This window comes from Charadrius vociferus, unplaced genomic scaffold, assembly GCF_000708025.1.
Source record: "Charadrius vociferus isolate BGI_N301 unplaced genomic scaffold, ASM70802v2 scaffold263, whole genome shotgun sequence".
NCBI lineage: Eukaryota > Metazoa > Chordata > Aves > Charadriiformes > Charadriidae > Charadrius > Charadrius vociferus.
The window spans coordinates 1473445-1497382 of record NW_009647769.1 but is presented as its reverse complement, the minus strand read 5'-3'; the positions used below and the strand labels follow the sequence as shown (position 1 = coordinate 1497382).

General features: G+C 38.2%; 1 protein-coding gene across 1 annotated transcript in view; it reads left to right on the top strand.

Annotated features, from left to right (window-relative positions):
- The window catches only part of RNASEH2B (ribonuclease H2, subunit B), a 41188-nt gene extending 21491 nt beyond the window's left edge, over positions 1-19697 (top strand). The window contains 7 exon segments of the mRNA XM_009882390.1: positions 1480-1600; positions 7415-7479; positions 8715-8820; positions 11845-11923; positions 12872-12914; positions 17564-17644; positions 19590-19697. Of these exon segments, the coding sequence (XP_009880692.1) occupies positions 1480-1600; positions 7415-7479; positions 8715-8820; positions 11845-11923; positions 12872-12914; positions 17564-17644; positions 19590-19697 (603 nt within the window).
- Positions 19698-23938: the final 4241 nt, after the last annotated feature.

Here is a 23938-nt window from a genome sequence, read left to right as displayed (position 1 = left end):
CTTAAATTTGGAAAAGATTAAGTATCCCCTGTCTATGTGTTAGAGAGTTGAGGTAGCCTGAATAAAGGACAACTACTGCTGCTGTTTCTGTGCATGGGAAGAGTCCTGTACTGCCCTTTATTTTCTCGGTACAGTACTTTCTAGGTTTCCTGGTTTTCTAGGGCAGGCATGGTGCCAGATAAATGCATAGAGCTGTTCTGGGTCCTTTATCAGGCCGAATGCATTCTTGCAGTGCCCTGCTTAAGTTAGCATGTTCTTCAGTAAAGGGAAGTCTTGACGAATGTGTTGCAGATACCTCATGCAAAGCCAGCTTCAATGCAGCACAAGCCTTTGCACCATCCTTTGGTTTTGATAGTGTGATGCAGGGTTGCTTAATCTGTCTTTTGAGCCGAGCTATCTCCTATCCAGCAGACTTTCTTGGCTTAGGCTCTGTGCCTCTGCACAATGTAAATGTGGCTGTCTTGCTTCAGGACACAAGCGGGTTTGTGCAGGTAAGTTATTTATAGGAAACAGTTTATTGCAGCTTTATTTCTGCCTCTCATAACCTTTTTTGCCATTGTTATTGTGCCTTTTCTTTTTCAGGAGAAAAGACTTCAAATCCTTTCCATTTATTTTTTTGTTGTTTGGATTTTTTGCTTGTTTTTATTGGGATTTAACAAAGGATGGTTACTTTTATTAAGCCTCTGACTGTCTATCAAGAGGATTAATTAATAATGAAAGCAGCATACCCAAGTGCTTTTTTGCATGCTGACCAGTATAATGACTTCAGCTTTGGCTCCTGAGACCACATACTCTGTAAGGATGGAGAGCTCACTGACTCTTTGTACTGATGCGCTAAAGGATCTTTCCAAAGGGAAGGCTGCCAGTTGTGCCAAACTACGCTGAATGATTATGCATTGTTTGGCAACAGGAAAATTTGTTTGATGGTTCTGTCATGTGTGGGGCTATTAAAGTTGTGCCAAAATCACTTTATATACATACTCTGGCCAAACTGGAATTGACTTCACAGAGGTGAAAGGTTAATACTGTGCTCCAGAAGCTGCCCTGCTCCTTTGAGATTTATCTTTATGGAAGGAAAAGCAAAATTTGAGTGGAAGTTATGACACTGGGTTTAATCCAACAAGTTTTGGTCTAAAACAGTATTGGCACATACTGACTACTGTGTCTTATGTCATCTTCCAAAAAGTCCCACTGTACTTCACATTAGTTTCTCCCCATGTTTTAAATTTGGTCTTTTAAGGGCAGTAATTGAAGAGTTCAGCATTTTGCAGGTATTTACTGGTTTGAAATAAGTATTTATAGTTTGCTTTGTAATCAGTTTCTGAATGTGTCATGTGTTACCATTCAAAATACGATCTTTAAATGCTTTATTTTAAAGCTATGACCATTGTATGCATATATATTTCTATGTATATGTAGTGTGTATATGTGTCTTAACATTATAATAACGCTTTTATAATCCCTTTGATGTATTTTCAGCAGCAAGGAAAGTTCCAGCCACTCGATCAAGTTGTGCTAGACTCAGACTACCCTAGCTGCCCATTGCTGCTGAAGTGTGCAGATGTTAAACAGTACATACATCATGTAACAGAAGAAAAAGGTGAAAAAAGGGGCTGGGGGGCAAAAAAGGTCTTCATTACAAGATAGATTGAAATACTGTTTTTTGCTTCACCAAACAGTCAATGTTCTGGATGAAGTTGTACTTTAAAAACGGAAGCTTAGGCTAAGAAGTTGTCATTGCAGTATTGTGAATAGTAATGTGTGGATCTCAGATTATCTGCTGTAACTTTAAAGTACTTGTGCAGTCTTGTTGCTAGGTGTCTTAAAAGTGATAAACTGATCAGAGATGGCTTCTTGACATTATTTTATGCATTGTGAACTTTCTTTGCATTTTGATGAAAGTTTTACATCTCTCTAAATTCTTCATTTAATGTAGGATGGTCTGGTGTGGAAGAAGTTAACTGTTGTCCATTTGGCTTTTTTTTCTCCCTTTGTCACAAAGCGTTCAAACAATAAGTAGGGAAAAGCTGGAGAAGAGAAAATATGCTGCTGGGAAAGGAGAGCACAATTTTTCTAGCTTTGCATAATTTAGTGTTGTGGGTTCAAGTTCAAAGATTTATTTTTTTAAAAATAGAAACCTTGGTTGGGATGCGTAAGTATATGAGAGAGAAAGCCTAAATGGGGGGGAAAAAAAAAAGAAAAAAAAAGCATCAATTCTGTACATAGTGTCCTCAACCTTTGCCCAGAATTCCCTTTGGTATGGGGGCTTTTATATTATTTGAGGACAATATATGCTTTCTAGGGAAGAGGAAGGAGCATTACATAATTTTCGCGGCTTGACAGACCTGCAAAAGATGCCAGACCTTGGTTTTTATATTCAGTCCTTTAAAGAGCTTTCTCCTTATGCTTGTTGACTTCCTGATAGTGAATGGAGATTTACCTACACACAGATGGAGATCTACAGGACAAGGTACAGGAGTCTGAGAACATGGAATCTACCAAGTGCAAAACAACTAAGTTGTCTGACCCTTATTCACATAGAGCTCTTCCAATAAGTTGAGGTACACAGATTAAAAGTCAGAAATTTGCTTTCAGAAAGCACTTTGCCCTTGCTGTTGATATACATCATCAGCTCCATATCCCAGGCTGCATCAAAAGAAGCATGGCCAGCAGGTCAAGGGAGGTGATTTTGCCCCTTTACTCTGCTCTGGTGAGGCCCTACCTGGAGTACTGTGTCCAGCTCTGGAGCCCTCAGCACAGGAAGAGCATTGACCTGTTGGAGCAGGTCCAGAGAAGGACCACAAAAATGGCTGGAACACCTCTCCTGTGAGGACAGGCCGAGAGAGTTGGGGGTGTTCAGCCTGGAGAAGAGAAGGCTTCGGGGAGACCTTATTGCTGCCTTCCAGTACTTAAAGGAGGCTTATAGGAAAGATGGGGACAAACTTTTTAGCAGGGCCTGTTGCGATAGCACAAGCCGTAATGGCTTTAAACTAAAAGAGGGTAGATTTAGACTAGATATAAGGCAGAAATTCTTTACTCTGAGAGTGGTGAAACACTGTAACAGTTTGCCCAGAGGGGTGGTAGATGCCACATCCCTGAAATATTCAAGGTCAGGTGGATCTAGTTGAAGATGTCCCTGCTTATTGCAGGGCAGGTTGGATTAGATGAACTTTAAAGGTCCTTTCCAACCCAAACTATTTTATGATTCTATATAAGAAGAAATATTTAGGTGATCTGGAGATAATTGGGATGTGGCTAAGGAAAGGTGATGGAAGAATGAATGCTCTGCTAAGAAGTAAAACACCAGACCTCTTTATTGCTGCATAGAACACTGGGCTGTGAGGTGGTTGTTTTTTTCCAGAAAGATATTGATACACAAGTTTAAGTACTTCCTGTATAATATGGTGCATATGCGGTAACGTAGCTTCCTCCAGAAGATCAATTTGAACTTTAGGGCAGGACATGTTTCCATTGATAGTGATCACTTTAACAAGAGAGGAAGAAATCTGGGCAGCAAGACTTTTGCCGCCCAAGCATTCTTGCTGGGAAAGGGGTAGTTGGAATTATATGCTGTTGTGATTCTCCTGGATTTCTGAAAGAACATTTGGAAAACTTAGTTACATTCAGTGTCGTTGGGAGCAGGCAACCTTTTTCTTAGGGTGAGTTCTGACTTATGAGAAGGCATCTTTGACAGGTGCATCTGAACTGCAAAACTACTTTTGCCTTCCTGTGAAGTGATAAATACTACGAGTAAAAACTATTATTAAGCTGTTAAGTAATTGCTGTGCCCTACAACTTATCTAACACTGGCTAAGGGTGAGAGAAGGGGTACTAAACTTACGTGCACCCATCTGAGATGGTGAAAAATCGTGCCGGATCCTCTTGGCTGTCAAACTAAGAAGTCTGTATAGCAATGTAGGACAAGGTCTGGATTATTCTTCTGAAGGGGCACTTCCTCCAAACAACAGTGCTGCCTTTGGGCAGTATTTATGCTCCTTTCTTAACAGCAAAATAATTTTAAAAAAATTTATTTGCTATAGATGAGGTCTTATATCTTGGTCTAACCTCTGCATCCATTCGGGAATTGTATTTGCAGTTGTTATCCATCAGAGCATCCTCTGATAAACTGTATGCTGTTACACAGTAGTGAAGATGTTTTACTGCTTGGGTTTTTTGCATTGTTGTTTTTTATAATGTATTACGTACAGTCTGTGTCATTTTGCCAGCAAATTATATTTACTGTTAAAGAAGTTGTGTTCACTTCCTGGTTTTTGTTTTGAAATGTAAGGTAAAAATTGCTTTTGTCCTTAAAGCTGTACACACATGCACACACCAGCTATATGTGATGTTTTTGGATGTCCCTGGGCCTGTACCTGCTGCTTCGCTTCTTGTTCAGGTTTGGGTTGGGTAGAAAGTAACAGTGGAGCCTGTTTTTAGGATTTCTTTCTTTTTTTAGAACACCAAGCATATTGTTATGCAACAAACACATTGGCGCTTGCATGCCTGTCACGCACAGATCACCTTTCTGTTCAGTCCACTTCTATGTGTTTCATATTCTCAGGTCTTTTATTGCCTGTAAAAAATGCCAATATTATGACTGAGGTGCTCTTTTCTAGCTCTAAGACCTGTTGTCCACTTTCTAGCCTTTCGCGTTTAAGGAGTAGGGCTTTAGGGCAAGAAGCATCTGTTGTGTTGGGTCTTCTGCAGCTCTGATCTGTTTGGCAGAACCTAACAACGTAATTATTTCACTCTTAATTTAATCTTAAGGCATGTAACATCTGTCTAACAAATTCTTACCCTAGAGCACTCACAGTTTACACTTACTGAATTAGCAGAAAGTCCACCTTCCCTGGCCTCAGCGTTGAAGGGCACTGAAAATTCATTTTACTGGATTAAATTTCCAGTTACCTGCTGTAGTAGTTGGAACAAGGGTGTGTTACAGCTCACTAAATCTGGGTGAGGCAAGTTGTTTGCTAATAAATTAGAAATCTGATAGAAAGTACAATAAAGAAGGATTAAGAAAGGGTTATGAATTCCAGTTCTAGAGTGTTACTGTTTGTTTCATTTTGTAAGGCAAAAACTGCACTGTGATCTTGTCTGATGTGATTAACGTGAAGAGCCAAGAAAACTTACCTGATTAGAATAACTAAGTAATATTGCCAAGCTTGTATTCCCAGAAGGTAGGAAAAAAGGGGCCATATGAGTTTCAAAGTTATGGAAAACACTGAGAAAATGGATGTTAAAATGTGCTTTAGGCAGTTTGCTCAACAATACATCAGGGAAACTTCCAAGTCTACATAGCGATTACCCGATCGCTGAACATATTATTTAATTGTAGAACCACTTATATTCCATCTGTATTTCTCAAACCCAATCTTTCCAGATGTCTCAGACCAGTTTTATAGGCACCAGACACATTAGGGAACAAAAGGCTTTCCAATATATACTCATATTATCGAACATAGTCACTAACTCTCACCAATATCAAATGTGCATCACATGTTAAATCCACGTTCCAATATTGAATCCTTTTGTCAGCAGTTTGTGACTTTCATAACTCACTTTAATTCTTCAGAGGTCTCAAATATTGTCAGTTTCTAGTGTTTAATAGTCAAAACTGTCAAGCACACAAAATATTTTCAAACAAAGTGATCTCTGAAGGGTTCAGTGTAATTATTTTTCACATGTTTTAATGAAAATGGCTTCACAGTTCTAAGTTTCCTTTCCCTAACTGAGTCACTCTGAATCATGCTGTTGTGGGGGAGTCTGCCTGGGAATCCGGACTAGAATTACTTTTCAGCATGGGTCGGGGGATGGTGGCCAGAGGATGTCCCTTCCTCGAACTTTCTTAGATAAGAGAGGAATCCACAAATTGTACTCACTGTACTTGGACCCAAACCACGTTAGCTCTTTGAGAAGCAGGTTCAAGTATCCAGAGCATCTCCCCCATTTTCCACTGCTTTTCTTTCAGAGCCATTTAGAAGCTTCTACGTCCTAAAGGCTGCAGCCAGCAACATCACAACTAATTACTTTACCTGCAACTCATCAGCTTCATGAAGCAAAGTGTATATTAGTGGGTTTTTTTCCTTTTTGCTCTGAAGAATTTTTGCATTTTACTTTTCTGCAACTGTTGAGAGAGATTTAAACTTTATCTTGTAAGCAGCTTCCCTCGACCTCTCCATACCCCCTACCATGCATACACAAAGAGCACATAATAGTTAGCTATTTGTATGCAATTTGAAAGAGCCAAGATAAACCCCAAAGAAGGAAATGCTGAAGGAATCATAAATAATCTGTTGTTGTTTGCAAGGGGAGAAGGAAACTGCATGAACTGAGTGTTGGAATATGATACTGCATCAGTAAATGACATGAAACAGATGTAGGTATTTATGGGAATGGTATACTGGAGATTAAAACTTACTGAAATACCTGCTAAAGAAAAAGACTGAAATACAGTGGGCTCTAAAGTCTCCTTAGACATTTCATTCTGTTTCCAAAATGTAACTTTCTGTGAATTAATACTGAATTTTTGTACTGAAATTTCTGTGAGCCTTTGTAATTTTCTGTCACCTCTGCCTCAGCATTGTGAACTCACGTAACTCCCGATAACTGATCACATGTGAATAGCAAGTGTTCATGATACCCTAGTTATCACAGGGGAAACACTTTCTGAAATTCTTATATCATTGAGTTAATTTATGTTGCTCAATAAATCATAAATGAATCGTGTACTTCCTCCCACAAGGAGTGTGTTTCACTATTTTGGATTCTGTATTTTCTTTGGATACTATGTTAAACTGCATAAAAGGGGGATAGAAGTAAAACTTTCGCTTTAGTCACCCTGTGAAGAGAGAGGGGATAACTGAAAGAAGTGATAGGAAAAGGGTTTATTGAAAGGGTGGATGGTTTGTCTTCACTAACCAACTCTCTGTCCTGGCCCCTTACTAGGTGCTGGAATTCAATGAGTAAATATTTAAGACATTAGGTTGTGGGTTTGGTTTTTTTTTTAAAAAAAAAGAAGCCATGAAACCAACATTTTGTGTTGTGAGCTATGTAGTTAAAATGACCAGTCTGGTGACACAGGGCAGTGAAAGTTTGGCAAACTACAAAGGCTTGAGAAGAATGTTAGTGAATTTAGGCAGGCCAAGATTACACATAAATAAATAAAATATGTGCTTTGCTGGATTAGGGCCTAATTAAAGAATTGTCAAGTTGTTCAGACTTGTGCATATCAGCTCAGTCTGTTTATTTTTCCACATTTCCAATATTTTTGAAACTTACTGCCCTGATATCAAACATGTGCAAGCCGCAAATTAACTTTCATGCTGTATCTACAACTTAAAAGATTTTAAATACATTGAAAATGCAATCCAAACCAGTCATGACTTTCTTCCCTTTACTTGTTTTTTCTCAGAGATTGGCAGTCAGAAATTCCACAAATACAGCCAAGAGAAGACACTGCAGTGGTTAAAGAAAAAGGTATTTTGTTTCTCTTTTGCTTTCAAAATTGCTTTGTGTTTAAAATGAAAATGCTTATTAGCTTGTCCATATCTGCATTTGAGCCATGTGGTGTTCCTCAGTTGAAGGTACACGTCCTGTCTAAGAAGGAGAGACATCACAGTAAAGTTGTTGCACTTGAGAATGTGATGAGGTATTAGAGAAATGACAAGTTTGTTGCGTTTCTCTTTCTGACGGGGTTGGCATGAAAGGGATTCATGGAGCATGGGGAGGCAGAAGAAAAAGCTGGAGTTCAGCTTATCGCTGTGTTCTGTCAGCTTTGCATAAAGTGAGGGGCTTGTCTTTTGCTTTGTCCGCTTCACAGATGGGCTAGAGAAGAGCTTTGACTGTTGCATCTTTTAAAGTCTGCCATGCTTTAAAGCTGGACAGAAATGCTTGGGTTTGTGCTACAAATGCTTTTGCGTCTGAAGTTTTGGCAGTCTCTCAGTATGGACCTGGTACAGTTGCTGCTATCCTGATCCAATCATGCTGTTCAAGAGATCTGTACAGTATGCAGAAAATAAACTAGTGTTATAGCTAAGCTTGATGTGATCTGTGTTCTGGTATGAAGAAGGTGAATCTGATTTTACACGCACACATGTGCCCCTACTATGATGCTACTTTGTAGAAAAAAATAGTATGCATCGCATGATACAAGGAAGCTTTGTCATTAAAATTAGTCAACACAAGCACAGAATCTGGTCTATTTTCTGCGATGATGAGGCATGGGGATATCTGTTTTGCAATGAATACCTGACTATTTCCATTTGAACAGTTACCTGTTTGTGTTGAAAACATCATCTTCTGCCAGTTACCTCTCTCTTAGATCCAGTATAGCAGTGCCCTATAAAGTCCTTAATTTTTGATTTCCATCAGGACTGCCTTTGCAATCCAGCTGAGCTCAGGCATCCTCTGTTCTCTGAGCAGGTGTGTTTCTCACCTGTATGATCATGGTTGTTGCATCTGAGTAGGTCAGCTTATCTTATGGTGCTGCAAAACTGGTGCTGTGTTGCCAAGGCAACATGTTCAAAGACGTGCTAGTTTCTTTGGGTTTTTTGAGCTCATATGCTAGTCATTACAAATGTATATTAAATTTCACCACAGTCCATAACTTGAGTGTTTTATATGCTTGAAACAAAATTACAAGAGCTTTGTCACTGCATTAACATGAGCATAACAACACTGAGGCAGACATTTCATTCTGTGGTTTCCTATAGGTCAATCAAACAGTGAAAGCACTTAAAGGCAACAATATATCTGTAGGTGAAAGGGTACGTGCACCTACATTTATCAGCAGTAAACAGACCACAGATACTGAAGAAGGTAAGAAAGCTAAACATTGTAATGAATTCCATTTTTGTGAAATCTCATACTGGAGATAAAACACATGATTAGAATCTAGAATATATTGAAATTGGCCCTTGCAGTAAATTTTCCTTGTACAGAAAATTCTGTATGTGTTGTGACTCTGTGCCTTGCCTTTGCTGAGTTCTTTGGTATGTTCATCGGACGACATTGGAATTAACAGTAGGTCTCATCTGGGGTTCTTTTAATTTCTCCTTAGTTCAAGAAGACGACATTTTTCTCAGGGAAATATATGCCGAAGTGCTTTGCTGAACTGAGACTCTCTTGGACAATAGGACACATGCTTATAATATATATGAGTATCCACCCAAGTAGTGTCTCTGTATTAGAACAGACTACTTTTTTATTATTATTTTTATTAGCATGCAAATGCTTTTCATAGAATTCTTCAAAAAGGGAAGGGATCTTAAAAGTCATAGTCACAGAGTAAAAACTCCTGGTCCAAATATTACCTTGTGTGACAAATGTATAGAATACCAAATTGTGTGCTTAATAAGGGCAAAAACTTTAATAATATGTGTATTAAATTGCCCTGAAATTGAGAACCCTGGTACCAAAAACTCTGGAGTGATCCTGTTTGTTTCCAGTCACCTTTTCCCTGGGGAGGGCAATGTCCTGAATGTTACTGGGATATGAAGTTGTGTAGAGAAGCATGAAAATGGGCTTGGAATAAATTCTTTGAACGTTAATGAAAATTAAGAAAAGTTTAGAACAAGACAAACAAAAGCAAATTGTTTCTTATTACAAAGACATTCAGAAGTCTGCATGCTGTTGAAAAATAAGGAGAAACAAAGCAACTTGCTGACGAAGTGGAAAATGAGTTACCAAGTAATGATATCAAAGGAAACAACATAAATGAGATTTAAGAGGCAAGTAGACAGTTTTATAGAACAGAGATTGTAATATATGGTTTTTAAAAAGAGGCAAAGCTGCAAAACTTGTAAGTGACTTTAACTTTACAGTAGCTTTTCGTCCTTTTCCCTGCTCCCATTTTTTTAAAGAAAGGGAAAATTGTCCTGACAGCAACCATCTTGACTATGCTTAAATACTTTATCTCTGAAATTTGTAATTAAATAGCTTATCTGCAGTGGTTTTTCCACCTTCCTCCTTACTTATAGTAACATGGATGTTACAGTCTTTTAAAAAGCCTTGTTTAGATTTAAAAGAGCAGGACTGAAATAGGGAATCCTGGGGGTTAAAAGTAGGTAAGTTTTGGAAGCAGTCCCACTGTATGTAGCAAGGTGAATGACAGGAAGTCAAATGGACCTTACTCAACACTTATTTTTAATAAGACTAATTTTCTTGTCTGATCCTTTCACTGCCATGACAGTGCAATTTATTTCTGCAGGGAATTGCTTTCACAGGGGTATTATGAAATTTCAGTACCTTATAAATAGATGGATATATGTAGTTAGCATCTACAGATGTTGTAGGGGAAAAATCTGGGAGGATATAATGAGGGCAAATGGGGAAGGAGGGGAAGTTTAACATGTGAGACCTGAATATTTCATTCGGAAGACAAAGAAGGGAGATGCACAAGTATTCCTGATGTTTGACAGGAGGTTAATAACAAAGCAAGGCTAGGGTGAGAACACAGACTCCCTAGAAGGCAAACAGTGGTATTTTAAAATTGGTGAAGGAAGTCAGTGAAGATTGCTTCAAGGCAGAAATGCAAAGAGAATGGGTTTTTTATTTAGTACGAAATAATAGCAGTTGACTTGGACTCACCGTTCAGTGTCATAATGCAAAGAGTAAAATGATGGGAATAGTTTTCTTAAGCGATAAATTGGACATATTAAGTGCTGAGGTGAAATTGTCTTGGATTGGAATTATTTCTTATTCTCTCCTGACCCTAAAGTGAGCTTAGGGAGTGACAAATCCTTGATGAATCTAGCACTGGAGGAAGGAGAAGTAAAGAGAGGAGATACTAAGAATTTGATGTCAGTATAGTTGAAATGTATATGCTGGTGTCAGTTTGTTAGTGCTTTCTGCTTCACTGCCAGTTTGCATTGGACTTTTTAGATTAAAAAAAAAAAAAAAGGAGGAAACTATCTGGCACAGAAGAAATAGTTCTTTACCACCCTGAGGCTAGTTTACCACATGCTTCTGAACTGTCTAAGTGTGTAGCCATGTGAATAGATAGAGCTGGCCTGTTGTAGATGGAATTCAGAGGAGAAATTTTAGCTTAATGTCTGTCTGGTGAATGATTCCTGTTTATGAGTGCAGTTGCTCCCTAGCAGCCCCAACAACAGCAAGTTTAAACGATCCAGCCCATGATCAGTAAGTGCTTGCGTAGAATGTGATCTGGTTTAGGACTTCATGGTATAAAAGGGTCACTTTTTTTTCCCAGTCTCTCAGAAAAACATTTATAGCAGGAGTACCCTGTACTGAAAACAGCTTCTAGTAGTTCATATTTCCACAGATCATTATCCCGTCTTGGAAGTGATGTTTAGATAGGCCTTGGCATTTTCCGTAAAGTACTGAAATTAAGTACAAGACTTTGAAATAGACTCATTGTCTCATCTAATTGTTTTCAGTTGAAGCCAGAAAATGTACTTTAGTACTGAAGCCCTTGCCAAATAATTGTAAGATCCAGATGCTTTAAAATTAATGATTGCGTGTTCTGTTGAGTCAGCTTTTTACTTTTGCAGGTTTTTAAAATTTAATTTCTTTGGAAAAATACATGATATCTAGTATTCTCAGAAAGTGAACAGCTTTTGTAAAGTACATACAGCAGATATTAATAACATGTGCTGACAAAGTGAGTGTAGTAAGTCTTTACTTTTTAAATAAACCTACAAGTGTCATATAACATAAACTACTCAACACAGAGAACCATCACAGTGTATCCATTAGAAGTCTCTTACTATTAATTCAACCTTATGATTTATGGTAGTGCATGCAACATGGCTAAGGCAACGTGACTGTATAATGTGAATGTTCTTTTTCTTCTTCTTCCCGCTCCCTGCCCTGTTCCTGAAGATTATGTACGGTATGCTCATGGGTTAATATCAGAATATATTCCTGAGGATCTGAGTAAGGAGTTGTTAAAATACTTAGGGTAAGTAGTGTTCCAGCTAGCTGCTAGTTTTATATGGAATGCATTAATGTCCTTTTGGTCATTTCTATTGAATACTGAGATTTGTTCATCAAGATTGCAGTGAATGACACAACAAGATTATGTTTGCCACACTTTAAATGTGATTATTTCAAATGTAGATTATGCCTTTCTGTTGTTCCTATTATGCTAAGGAGGGGAGGTGTAATATATGGGCTGGAGGAGAGATGTAATATATACGTCTGGTATGTCTGTTATCATAGTTGCATCGGGAAACCCTGAGCGCTGTATCCCATTTTAGAGCAAGTCAGGGAAAGAAATCCAAAGGGTTAAAGCAGCTTGTCCAGAATTGTCAAGCACAAGCAGCAGAGCCAGGAGTAGAATCCTCATACCCAGTCCTCTTTCCTTTTCCCTAGTCACTCAGTGCTGCTGGGGTTTGATTTCACGTATCTAACTTGTGTTAGTTTATATTTAAATCTGGAAGGTGAGCCAGCATCCTCATCCTGGTGTTCCCTGCCAGCAGCAGACTTTGCTTGGAGCATCACTGGGACTCTGCAGCTGCCCCTCAGTTCAGTTCTGTTCAAAGGGTTCTGTTATGGTGGCCTATGGAAACGTGCAATTTGCAGCTGGAAGTCCCTATAGCTTAACCGTTTCATTGAAGAGATGTTATGTGCTTCATAATATCATCTTACTAATAGCCAAGGTTTCAAAAATAAAGTGGAGTTCTCCTGTTTTGGTTGCCAGATCTAAGAACTTTTAAAAGAGCCCATGTATGGTGCCTGGCTCTGTTTTAGTTATCTAAGTCAGAAATACAGAGTCCATCAATTGCTTTTTTTGCAAACGCATACCGTGTGTGAGCAACTGATAACCAAAGCAGCCTTTGGGGGGAAGGAATTATAAGCTTTAGGTTGTGCAGTCTTAATTTATAACTTAAAATCTTTTGTTCTACAGGCTCCCAGAACTTAAAAGCCCAGCACCAGAGCCACCATTGAAGGTAGGAGAGCATTAAGATATTGACAGATATGTTGTGTTGTAAGCTGATTTCCTTGAATTATTACTAAAACTAGACTAGACCAAGTACTGGGTACAATACAAAAAGTAAGTTGGCTTTGTGAAAAGCTAGCCTGAAATAACACAAGAAATTTACCAGGTACTTTGTAGTTTTCAATAAGGAATATTTTGGTTGGTTTTCCTATTTGAAAAAGGGGAGGGAAAGAAAGAGACATATTTTATGTTTTTGGTCAGCAGTATTTTTGTACGTGTTTTGCTTATTTAGTTTTATTGAGGTTGATGGAACAATATGACCTCATAGGTTTTCTTTCATATGTAATTTATGAGGACCCTGAAAGGGACCTCCTGGGTCATGGATTCCCAGACAACCATGTTGGATAATCTCTCATACACTAACCATTCTTCACTTTAAGTCTCATTAGGATTTTTTATTTCCATTACTTCTCTTGGAAGACTGTTCTATAACCTCATTCCTCTGATGCTCAGAAACCTTCCTGTAAATTCCACCTTGAATTTATTCATGGCCAATTTATTCCCCTGCGCTTTTGTGCTAACATTATCATTGGTTTTTTTTTAATTGAAATGGCTCTTTTCCCTCCCTAACATTAGTTCTCTCAATGTGTAAGGGGAAAACTTATATCCTTTATGTTTTCATTTTGTGAAGCCTAACTTGGTTGCGTAAGATGGGTTCTCCATTCCCTCATCATTGCAGGAACATTTCTTTACACCTATTCCAAAATGAATTCAGTTGTTTCAGAGCAGGTGACCAGAGTCATATATAATTATTCGTGGTAAAACCTTTAGCCATACAATCAATATGATGGCATTCTTCCCTTCTGTCTTAATTAGAAGTACTTTATCTCATGACATCTTAGAATCCCATTTGCCTCTAATACTGTGTGATGTACCAGATAGCTCACAGTCACGCTGTGAACAGTTAAGACACACAGTTGTTTTTTTCTCCACTACAATTTTTAGTTGATCAGCATTCAGATTTATGATAAATTCATGAAGTTAGCTGCTGTGTATATGACCTTGTACTTCTGTGCATTTCATCCGTTTTTAACGTTTCTAGTCTTGAAGATTCTCTGGCTTTTCCTTCACTGTGTTAAAAGCTCTTCAGGTGTTCGTAATGCTACTTAGTGGTGTACATTCAGCAAGTGTTAGCATGCTGTTATCTTTAATTAACAATTAATTAACACTTTGAATAGATACCGATCCAGTGACATCCCTTTGTGCATTATTTAACTTTGTTTCCCTTTTTCCTAGTTTCTTACTTATCTTAAAATTCTTATGAAATCTTTGTTTTCTGTTATTTCACTTGCTTAAGCGGCACCATGTCAAGTCCTCTGGCAATGCTTCACATTTTCTGTCACCAGAAAATGTGTTATCTTTGAGAAAAAAAAAAAAGATAAGTCGGTAGGCATTACCTGTGTTTAATTTTCATTTACTCTATACCTTTAATTGTCCTTCCTTCTTTCACTTCCCCCCCACCCACCCCCTGATCTGTTCTGCTGAGGCCTACTATCACTTTTTCCTCCTACTCTCACATAGAAGGGTGTTTGGCTATTCTGCAGCAATATGGTCCCTACCTGATCGAACAGTTGCCATTTTTTGCCTCTGGACTTGTGATTTCTAATGCAGTTTCCCAACAGTGTCAGCATATTAAGTTTTACTTCTATCTCAAATAGGCTGATTTCTATTCTCTTTTCTGCCCCTGTATTTAACCTCTTCATCTTTATTAAAAACAATTTACTGACGCAAAGGATTTATTCCGTTTTGGGGCTACACATAGATTAGCTTTAATATCTATCCAATCCTTATTGTATAGCAGCTTCACTTCTTCTTTTTCAATTCCCTTTTTACCTCTGTGGCTAAACAACCTTCTACTATTTGTTTTAATTTCCTTTCCAAGGTCCAACTCAGCTTGACTTTTTGGCAGTTCTCACTTTATCCCAGTATTACCTGACCCCTAAAACAAATCTTTTTTTTTTTTTTTTGGCAGTCTTTTTTTCCCGGATCATTGTAGAATTCTGCTTACTCCTAATATTAGGGGGGGAATATGTGTGCATCTGTGTGAGCAAGGGGGAGCATTCATATAGTTTAGTCTGAAAAGTTCTTCCCTTCAAGATTTTTCACCTTGTTTGAAGTAAAAGATCCAAAAATCACTTCTTCCATATTTTTCTTTTACATTCCAAGTGTCCTCTTCACACATCAAGTCCTTTTGCTTTGGCTTAGAGAAGTAAGGCATATGGTTTGCAAAGTTTGCCCCTCTGAAATCAAGAACCCCACTTTTGATTGTCCTTTCCACTTAATTTAAACTGAGGCACCCTATGTCTACTGGAACTAGGTTACTTACTACACCGACCTTTCCTGCGATGTCCCTGCTACTTACCGAAACAAAGTCTAAAATAACCTTAGTTCTGGCTGGTTCAGTGGCTGTTCTTTTAAGCAGTATGTCAGCTAGCACATGCAGGAATAATTGGGCCCTACTGTTATTAATAGCATTTGTTCTCCAATGTATATCCATGGATATAAGTTATTTCCATGTGGTTGGACAGTTGTTCTGGCTGCACAGTTACTTGGCCCTTTGATTCAGTTAAGAATTATCTTTATACATTGTAAGAAATATTAAACACACATCAGGAGCCAACTGATATTCATTAGCCATATAAGCATGTTACAACAACTATATTAAACTACATGTGATGTACATTACATATTATGTACGAATAGCTTTTATACCATTGGGATAGTTCTGAGAATCTATTTTTAAAAACAGTTTTACTTCAGCAGTTTGGTTACAGAGGAAATGAGGCTTAGAACTGTTCAGTTGTTGGGCAGTGAAATCTTGCTGAAGATCTGATTAATTTCGAGAGCACTGACCACGGTGTGTATGATGCTTCTGTGTTTAAGTCTTCGCAACTTCAGAGATAAAAACATTCCTATATTTCACAATCTTAGAGGAGCAAGGCAGGCTTGCACACTGGAACCCACAGTCTCCTTCAGACCATTTTTATTCACTTGCATTGACATTTCTCTTCATGAGGGCAAGGTGTATTGACAGACATAGTACAGGATTATTACAAATAAAGAAGGGTCTAACATGTATTTCCTATTACGGTAAAGTAGTTGCATGTTTAGAAATTATGTTAAAATAAATTGTGAAGGAAGGAGAGATTTAGAAACTTCAGTGGTTAACAGAAAAGCTACGACAGATTCTCTGCCTTGCACTACAAGAGTAAACTGGGTACAGTCTGGACTGTGTTTTAATGATTAAATCAAAATGACATGGTCTTTGTATTAATTGTAAGCCACTGATCTTGTGTTGTAATTGTAATACTGTCCAGTTTGTCAGCACAGGGAGTCTGGCCGTTGACAGATGATGACAGACATCTACAAAGAATACATAGGCTCTGCTACAATTCAACAGCAAATGTTTTGCTGAAATGCAAACATCTTGTTGTACGTTTTAAAAACTTGTTTATCAGATTCCCAAAAGAGGATAATAGTAATTATTCATTAGATTGTCATTTGAAAATGTTATCACAGCACAGTAAACAGCCTCCTAGGGAGGCTGATCCAGATCCCATTGAAATCAAAAGAAAAGGCTGCTGTTGGATCTGGTTCTAAGAGCTGAGAAATCTAAGCTGCAGACCTGGCTTCTGTGCCAAAGGAAGGGAGGGGAGGGGAGAGAGAGAGATCACAGGCACCATAAACAAAATGAATAAAACAGGATCTTAAAATGTATGGTACCATCCAAGTCGCTTGCAAAATCACTCTCTCTGGCGCAAAAACTAGGAAGGCCACAGTTTAGATTTCACAGGATATTAAGGACAGGGTAGTAATATCAGATATATAATAATAATAAAAATACAGTGTTGTAAAATACTATATACTTTTTTCCCCTTTTTGGAAACATACCAGGAAGTTTTCACCTTTAAACTAAACACATGCTCACAGTTTATGGAAAGAAATATTCATTCTTACAGCCTGATCATGTGAAGTGCCGAGAACTGTTCGTTTCCATTATTTCTGAAGTTAGAAGGCACCCAGCACATGCAGAGTCAAGCTTCTTAATATACTGTTGGATTCAAGAGGTGGAGCAGTCAGCAGAACTATGTCAATGTTTCACTGTTGCCAAACTGTAGAAACTAATTACTTCTAAAGCTTGTGCACAAACAGATAATAGACTAAATGATGATCCGCTTGTGTTGGCAGATTGCAATAACGCTGCAGTTGCTGCACAGTTCCATGAGACCATGGGGACCAGAGTCTAGTCTGCTCTGTGGAAGTTCTCTAAATAGACTCTGACACCAAAGTCACAATCATGGAAGTTAAAAGCGGAATTCAAGTGATTTCTAGAAGTCATTCTTCAGAAGGCTGGGAAGAAGAAAATGCTTCCCATGACACTGAATGATCTCTTCTGAATACTGTAGAGATGGTATATATTCACGTGTAAAGAAGTCAATTACAAAGAGAAATTTTCCACTGTTACTGCAGATTCATCAGTTGATTGCCAGTCTTATTTTGCTGCTTTGGTTATGTTATAAAACCAAAGCTTTAAACTTCCATATGTGTACATCATAAAAGTCGTTGACAGAGCAACTTCCTCACTCTTTAACGTTTCAGAAAAGGAAATTATCAGATATCCCTGTGGAGGCAGAAGAAGACTATACTAAGTTTAACAGCAGCAATGTGAAAACCAAAAAGGTAAGCAAGCCTTGCATTCATGCATGTTTTGCTAAAGCATAGGTTAATATCCAACATTAGCACAGACTGCCTATTTTTCTCTTCCAAAAGACATCAGAAAAACAAATACAAAATGGCAGATATCTGTAGTTGTATCTGCTTGAACTTTTCATTCAAGCTTAATTAACTTTGATAGTCTTAATGTCCCATTCTGAACCTTCTATACTGTTACTGTTTGACTGTATTTTATCAGTGGACATTCCAGTGAACCTCACAGACTTGGACATGTGTTAAGGTGCTCAGCTAATGTTTGCAAAGCTCTTTGAGATCTTTAGATGATAAATCCTATTGCTTGGTGATAGCAACTGTTAAATTTCAGTTATTTGAAAAAGAAACAAAGATGGCAGCATTCACTTAAATTCCAAGGGATGCTAAGACTGGCTTTATTTTTACCTAGAAATATTGCTTGTACACTTACTTATGTCAACTTAATGAAGTAAAATAAACACAGAGCTTGCTGATTGCCAGCTCCAACACAAGTTTGGAGGCCAATTCAAATTTGAGTCCAGTGGTGCCTGCCACTGTACTATTCCTAGGAGAGCAACAGAGATGTGAAAAGAAATAGCTTCTGTCTGTGCGTGCCAAAGTTGTGAGGCTTGCACTGGCTTATTTCTCTGAACACTGAAAGAAAATGAATCCTTCTTGAGTCCATCGGGAACCAAAAAGACCCTCTGTGCGCGTCTTGTGACCTTCAGACTAATGCTGACTACTCTTGATCCCTTTGCAAAGAGAAGTAGCTGGTGACAGATGCACTCCTTCCTCCCCGCAAAACCCACAGAATTTTTTGTATTAAGGGCACGTGCTAGTTTTGAAGTAAGAAGAGGATTGCCCCCTAAGTGAAGGTGATAAATAGTTTAGAATGTGCATGTTTCCCCCTTCTCCCCATTATGTACCTATAGCTTTTGAACTGAGCCTAAAGATAGAAATCGACTGAGGAGAGATAATTCATTTTAACATTAAATATGATTTACATCTGAAATAATGAAGCACATTGATGAGAGAATCTGGGAAAGAAAAGATAGCTCTTGGACTCTGTACAGTATACTCTTTTTTAAATACCTTGGCAGTGTTTTTGTTTGTATAGTAACATAGACGATCATACTGTTGTTGCATATCTCCATCCTATCCATAACCTTCTAGCTGATCCCAAGTATTGTAATTGTGAAGGCCTGCAGACTGAGGAGTATCATAAATAAAGGTCAATGCAAAGTTTTCTTAATAGGGAAAACAGCTAGAGATTTAAAACATAACATTTTAAAATGTAAGAAAGAAAAGAGGTCAGCTCTATAAAATGTGGCTCATAAAATGTGTTTTAGGTGTAAAAGTCTGGGAAGTTTTCCCAGTGGCCTCGAAGTGCTTTGCAAATGTTAGTTACCTTCTTCATTCTTAGTTCTTCCATCTATTTTCCCTTTATTTCACTGTGCATAGAGACTTTGATAATAAATCAGTGTGAATTATTCATCATCTGTAATGCAAGGCTGTAATTCAGCCTGCTGACAGCATAATCATGAGATTGAGTCGGAGGGTACAGTATGCATCTGTTATATTGCATGCATTATTCCTCTTAATGTACACTCAGGGATTATCCCAAAGTAAACGTTTGAGTTAGGATACCTCATTCTGCAGAAAGGAAAGATGTTTCACCTCCTTGTCCTTGTAATTGATTCTCTGTCTTTGTCTGAGGTTAAGTAATTCATGACAAGTATTTTTCTGTTTGAATAATCTCAAATTTGTTTAGTAAGGTTTTTCTCCTACAATTTAAAGCCTGCATAACATTATCTTTACTGCTGTATACTCAAAAAGCAATTCAACTTCTTGCTTGACTTCTGTATTTAGGAGTGTTTAGCTTATACTCCCTTCCTATGGAGGTGCTGCTTAACTTTTCTGTTTATCATTTCACTGACAGGCAAACAGCAAGATGTCTGCAGCACAGAAGGCTCTGGCCAAAGTTGATAAGAGTGGAATGAAATCCATTTCTATGTTCTTCAGCTCCAAACCTAAAGCATCAAAATAAAGACTTGTTCTTGAAAAGTGACTATTTTCATGTTAAGCTAAAGATGTCTCCTTACTTGTTAGTATAGTATATGCAGGGCATGTCTGGGTACATGGTGGAGGGTGATGAAGAGATCTGTGAGCTAGCGTGTGACAGAGCTGTTATGCCTCAATGGGGCAAGGCAGTACCATGCAGATGTTCCAGCCTGGGTCCGGAAAGCAGCCTGGATGCCTTAGCGTGGTCCACTGAGCTGAGAAGCCAGGTTTAGCGTGGTACCATACTGTACTGCTGCTTGTCCTAGAGCAAGCTCAGTCAAGGCCACCACAGGGTTTTCTCCATTGCACTCCGTTCTGGGCTAGAAACATGCCCTCCTTTGAGTTTTTAAGGAGAGGTTTTTTTCATTTGTAAGGAGCATTATTTTTTGAGACTTTCTGGAGATTTTTACCCGGTATAACACCAGAGTAGGATGACATCGTTAGATTTTTATGTTGACCCAAATCTAAGTGCTGATGTAAGCATTGCCATTGATAGCAATTTATGGAGGCAAAGATAGTGTCTGTATTGGGATTTTGGTTGTTTTGTATATGCTGGAAACAAATTGCAATAAATGTCAATGTGCATATAATGCAATAAAGTGCTTTGTGTAACAAATTTGTGCTTGTTGTATTTGCTGTGTGTTTCAAGAGTTAGATTAGGCTTCAGGACATTTCTTAAGGGGTTTTGGTATTTTCCTGTGTATCAATTTTAATCCTTAAAGAATTACAGTATCACTTTGGGCTTACATGATAAATCTCTTAACACATAGCAATATAGGGGTATTTTTATGTTTGGTTCCAAGGTCAATAGGTCCTTACAAAAAAGATTAGGGAAAGGTTTGTTTAAAGGCAAAACCGGGGCTTTTAAAGAAGCCTATTTAGAGCTGGACGTGTAAATCAAAAGCTTAAGTATGAATGTCTTGCATAAAGTTTAGTTTTATGAAGTTTTGCACAAGGTAGGACTGTTACTTAAAATGCACTACTCACTCTTGGGTGTATTCTTCCCTCATTACGGAGTATTCCTATACGTTCAGAGAGATAGCTCTCTGCTATGTTGCAACTTCCCTGATTCACAGAATTGAAAAAGAGATGTAGTCACTGTACAGGTGTATAGGTCTAGTCTATAGGTGTATAGGTCTGTATACGTCTAGTCAGTTCTGCACGACACTAACTCATAGTTTCATCCATCTGTTGTTGCACTAAGCCATTACTGTGAATCAACTACGATGTGTGTTTTAGAAAGACCCTTAAAGTATGTCATTCTTTGCTACTTCAGCTCGGTAGAGAATCTGCGAATCTGCCTGTATCCCTTGATAATGGGGACTTTCAGAGAAACTGGGAGTTTCTTCATCTGTACTAACTATGCCATTTTTCCACTTCAAACCCTCTTGTGGCTCTGTGCAACCCATGGATTACAGTGGTATCTGTTAGGTAGCATTCTCTTCCAACCAGAAATGAATGAGAAGCCTTGCTTTGTGTTGAGTGCCATTTTGCAATTGTTGGGCTTTGTATGCCTTTCAAACCAGTGGTTTTTTCAAAGTGTCAGGCATAGTTTGTAAATGGGGGAGTCAGCGTGGTTGGAATTCCAGGCGGAGGAAAATATTTGGAAATCTATGGAATTATTATCTCTCGTTATAGAGGGATTTATTTAACAAATGTATGCTCCCAATAGCATACCGTTAATGTTCCCAGTTCTAAAAATGTTTGTCTGAAGTAGATTATCTGGAACTAAAATGAAGTTTCTCAGAAAAAAATGTGCTTTTCAGGCATTCTAAGGAATCAGTACTGTAAGTCTTCCTTATCTCTGAAAATCAGCCTGTAGTACTAGTGTTTGAACATAGGTTGAGAAGTTCAGATGCAGAGACTTCATTGATTTTTCAGTTAGAATCATTATCCCATGGTGCTTTAATAAAATGCCAGTAATGAATGTCAACTTTCCGAAACAATATAAGGAGGTGGGGAGCACAGGGGACACAAAAAAACCCAGGAATTGCTATGTGGAACCGCAAAGAAATTCCTGTTATACCTGACTGCCTTGTTGTTCAGCTGTCTTTAGCAGAATTTCACCAGAAAAGTTTCCTTTTCTGACATAAACTGTCAGACAAGTTTAAAAATTAATAGTAGTTTCAATGTATGTGACAATTTCTGTGGGCACCACCTTGAGAATTGCCACCTTGCTTTTTTCCTACCGTACTTGTCTAGGCTGTAAGTGAAGACCAGCCCTGTAGCAGCACGTATTGGTTTATCCAATGTGTCCTTGCTGAGATTGGAAAGAACTAGCAGTTGGTGAGCCAAGAACGAGCAATCACAGTCATGAACTGGAAAGGTTAGATTTTGAAAAGCATTCAGCCAAGCCCAGCAGTTTATTTGACAGTCAAAGAAACACCCCAATTTCATATCCGTAGGAGAAGGGATGCGCCAGTGATGGCAACTTTCGAAAACCACCACTCAGTGCAGGATAATGTTACAAAAAAAAAAAAAAAAGAAAGAAAAATAATAGGCACATACTGTCATGTTAATGGAAAAGTTCTGTGCAGTAAGCAACATCTTGGGGAGTATTTTGGTAAATGAAAAGAAAGGAACTGTGTATCTATTAATAGAAGGCCAATTGCAAGCACCAGAAGATGTTGAGAAAGCAGACTAGCATGGGATGGACATTTGAGTGGAAAACCAAGTGTGGGAGAGGGTTACATTAGAAACAGGAACTATGAGGTAGGACAGATACATGATAGAAGCTCTTCTGCTGAATATTTAAATCTGCTAGTTTTAGGGGTGTGGGTTTTAAGAGTTCAAAAGTTTTGTGAAATAAATTTTGGAAATGCATCTTTTCATCGACTGAATAGTTCAAGAACCTTTCTTCTGAGAAAAAGTCCCAATTTCTCTGGTCAGAATTTAGGACAGAAGGAGGACAATTCTGACAGAGATGAGAGGCCTTTGTGGTGACTTCTGATCTGGGGTACCGATTTTTTCTTTCTCTGTACATGACTTTCACATCTGCCGCTGCACTCAAGGACTAAGTCTAGAGTTACTCCTCTGTGCATAGATGCGTTGTGCTTTAGTGTGTCACATCGCGACTTCAGCTGTCAGCTATGCCGTAACTTACAACAATAGTAATTTTATTAGTGACTGTGCTTTTGGTTGAGCAGGAATTTCTGCATGACAAAAAAAAATAAGCCATTTCCAAAAGCCATTAGAGCTTTCACGTGAAAACAAAAACTCTTTTCCCTTTAGGAAAGAATGAAATACATTTAGTAACTTTGAAACTTCCTCAACATGTAGCTGTAAGAAGTTATGAAGGGCATGTGGTGCCAAATACATAAAACAATATTTCCTACCACAACGAGGATTTAAATATAGTTACTATGCCTGGCCAGCAGTAGCAGTAGGTCATTATGAAGTGCTGCTTTGCTATTTCTTCCTTGGTTAGCTTAGTATGAAACAATATGCCAGCACCGTTATAGAAATGTGGTCTTACTTTATTTCTTTTTGGCATTAACATGCCATCTCTACATGTTCATGTAAATATCTGATGAGTTGTGATGCTTTTCTAGTTGTTGTTTTGGGATTCAGCAGCTCTTCCATTTCTACTTATTTAGAGTTCACATTGCAAATGGATTGACATGAGCAGGCATGGAAAACTTCATATGGAAATACCAGCATTGACTTAGGGATGTGTAAGGGTTGGACTTGCACATCGTTTTCAGTCTTAAGTAATAAACTTAGTTCTATTTGTAGAAGTGACAATTGGTGATTCGAATAATTTCAGTGGAAAAGGCAGCATAGTTGGCAGTATTTGCATTCAGATCTGAAATTTAGAAGAGTTCAGTGATGCTTGTTTACAGGTGTTCAGTTGCATCTGATGATGCTTTTTAGAGGGAAACTAAATGCATGGATGCTTATTTGAATAGATTCGTGTTTATGACTTGGGTTTTCTCTTTCTTTTTCAGATGCCTGCGCAAAGGCGTGCAAAGAAGAAATGAAAGGAGCATAAGGAGACTCGCTAATATTATTTTAACTTGCCATAATCTCAAAGCAGCTTTTAAAGGCTTTTTTTACGCACTTTCTGAAAATAAATGCTTGAAGTTAGACATGCCCCGTTCCAAGAAAAAGCAAATCTCAGCAGATTAACATTGTTAAATATGCGGTGTGTTAAACATACACTGCTTCAAATTTTATAGCTTATACACTATTGGTCTATCGGGCCCTTCCAGGAAAGCACTTACGAGC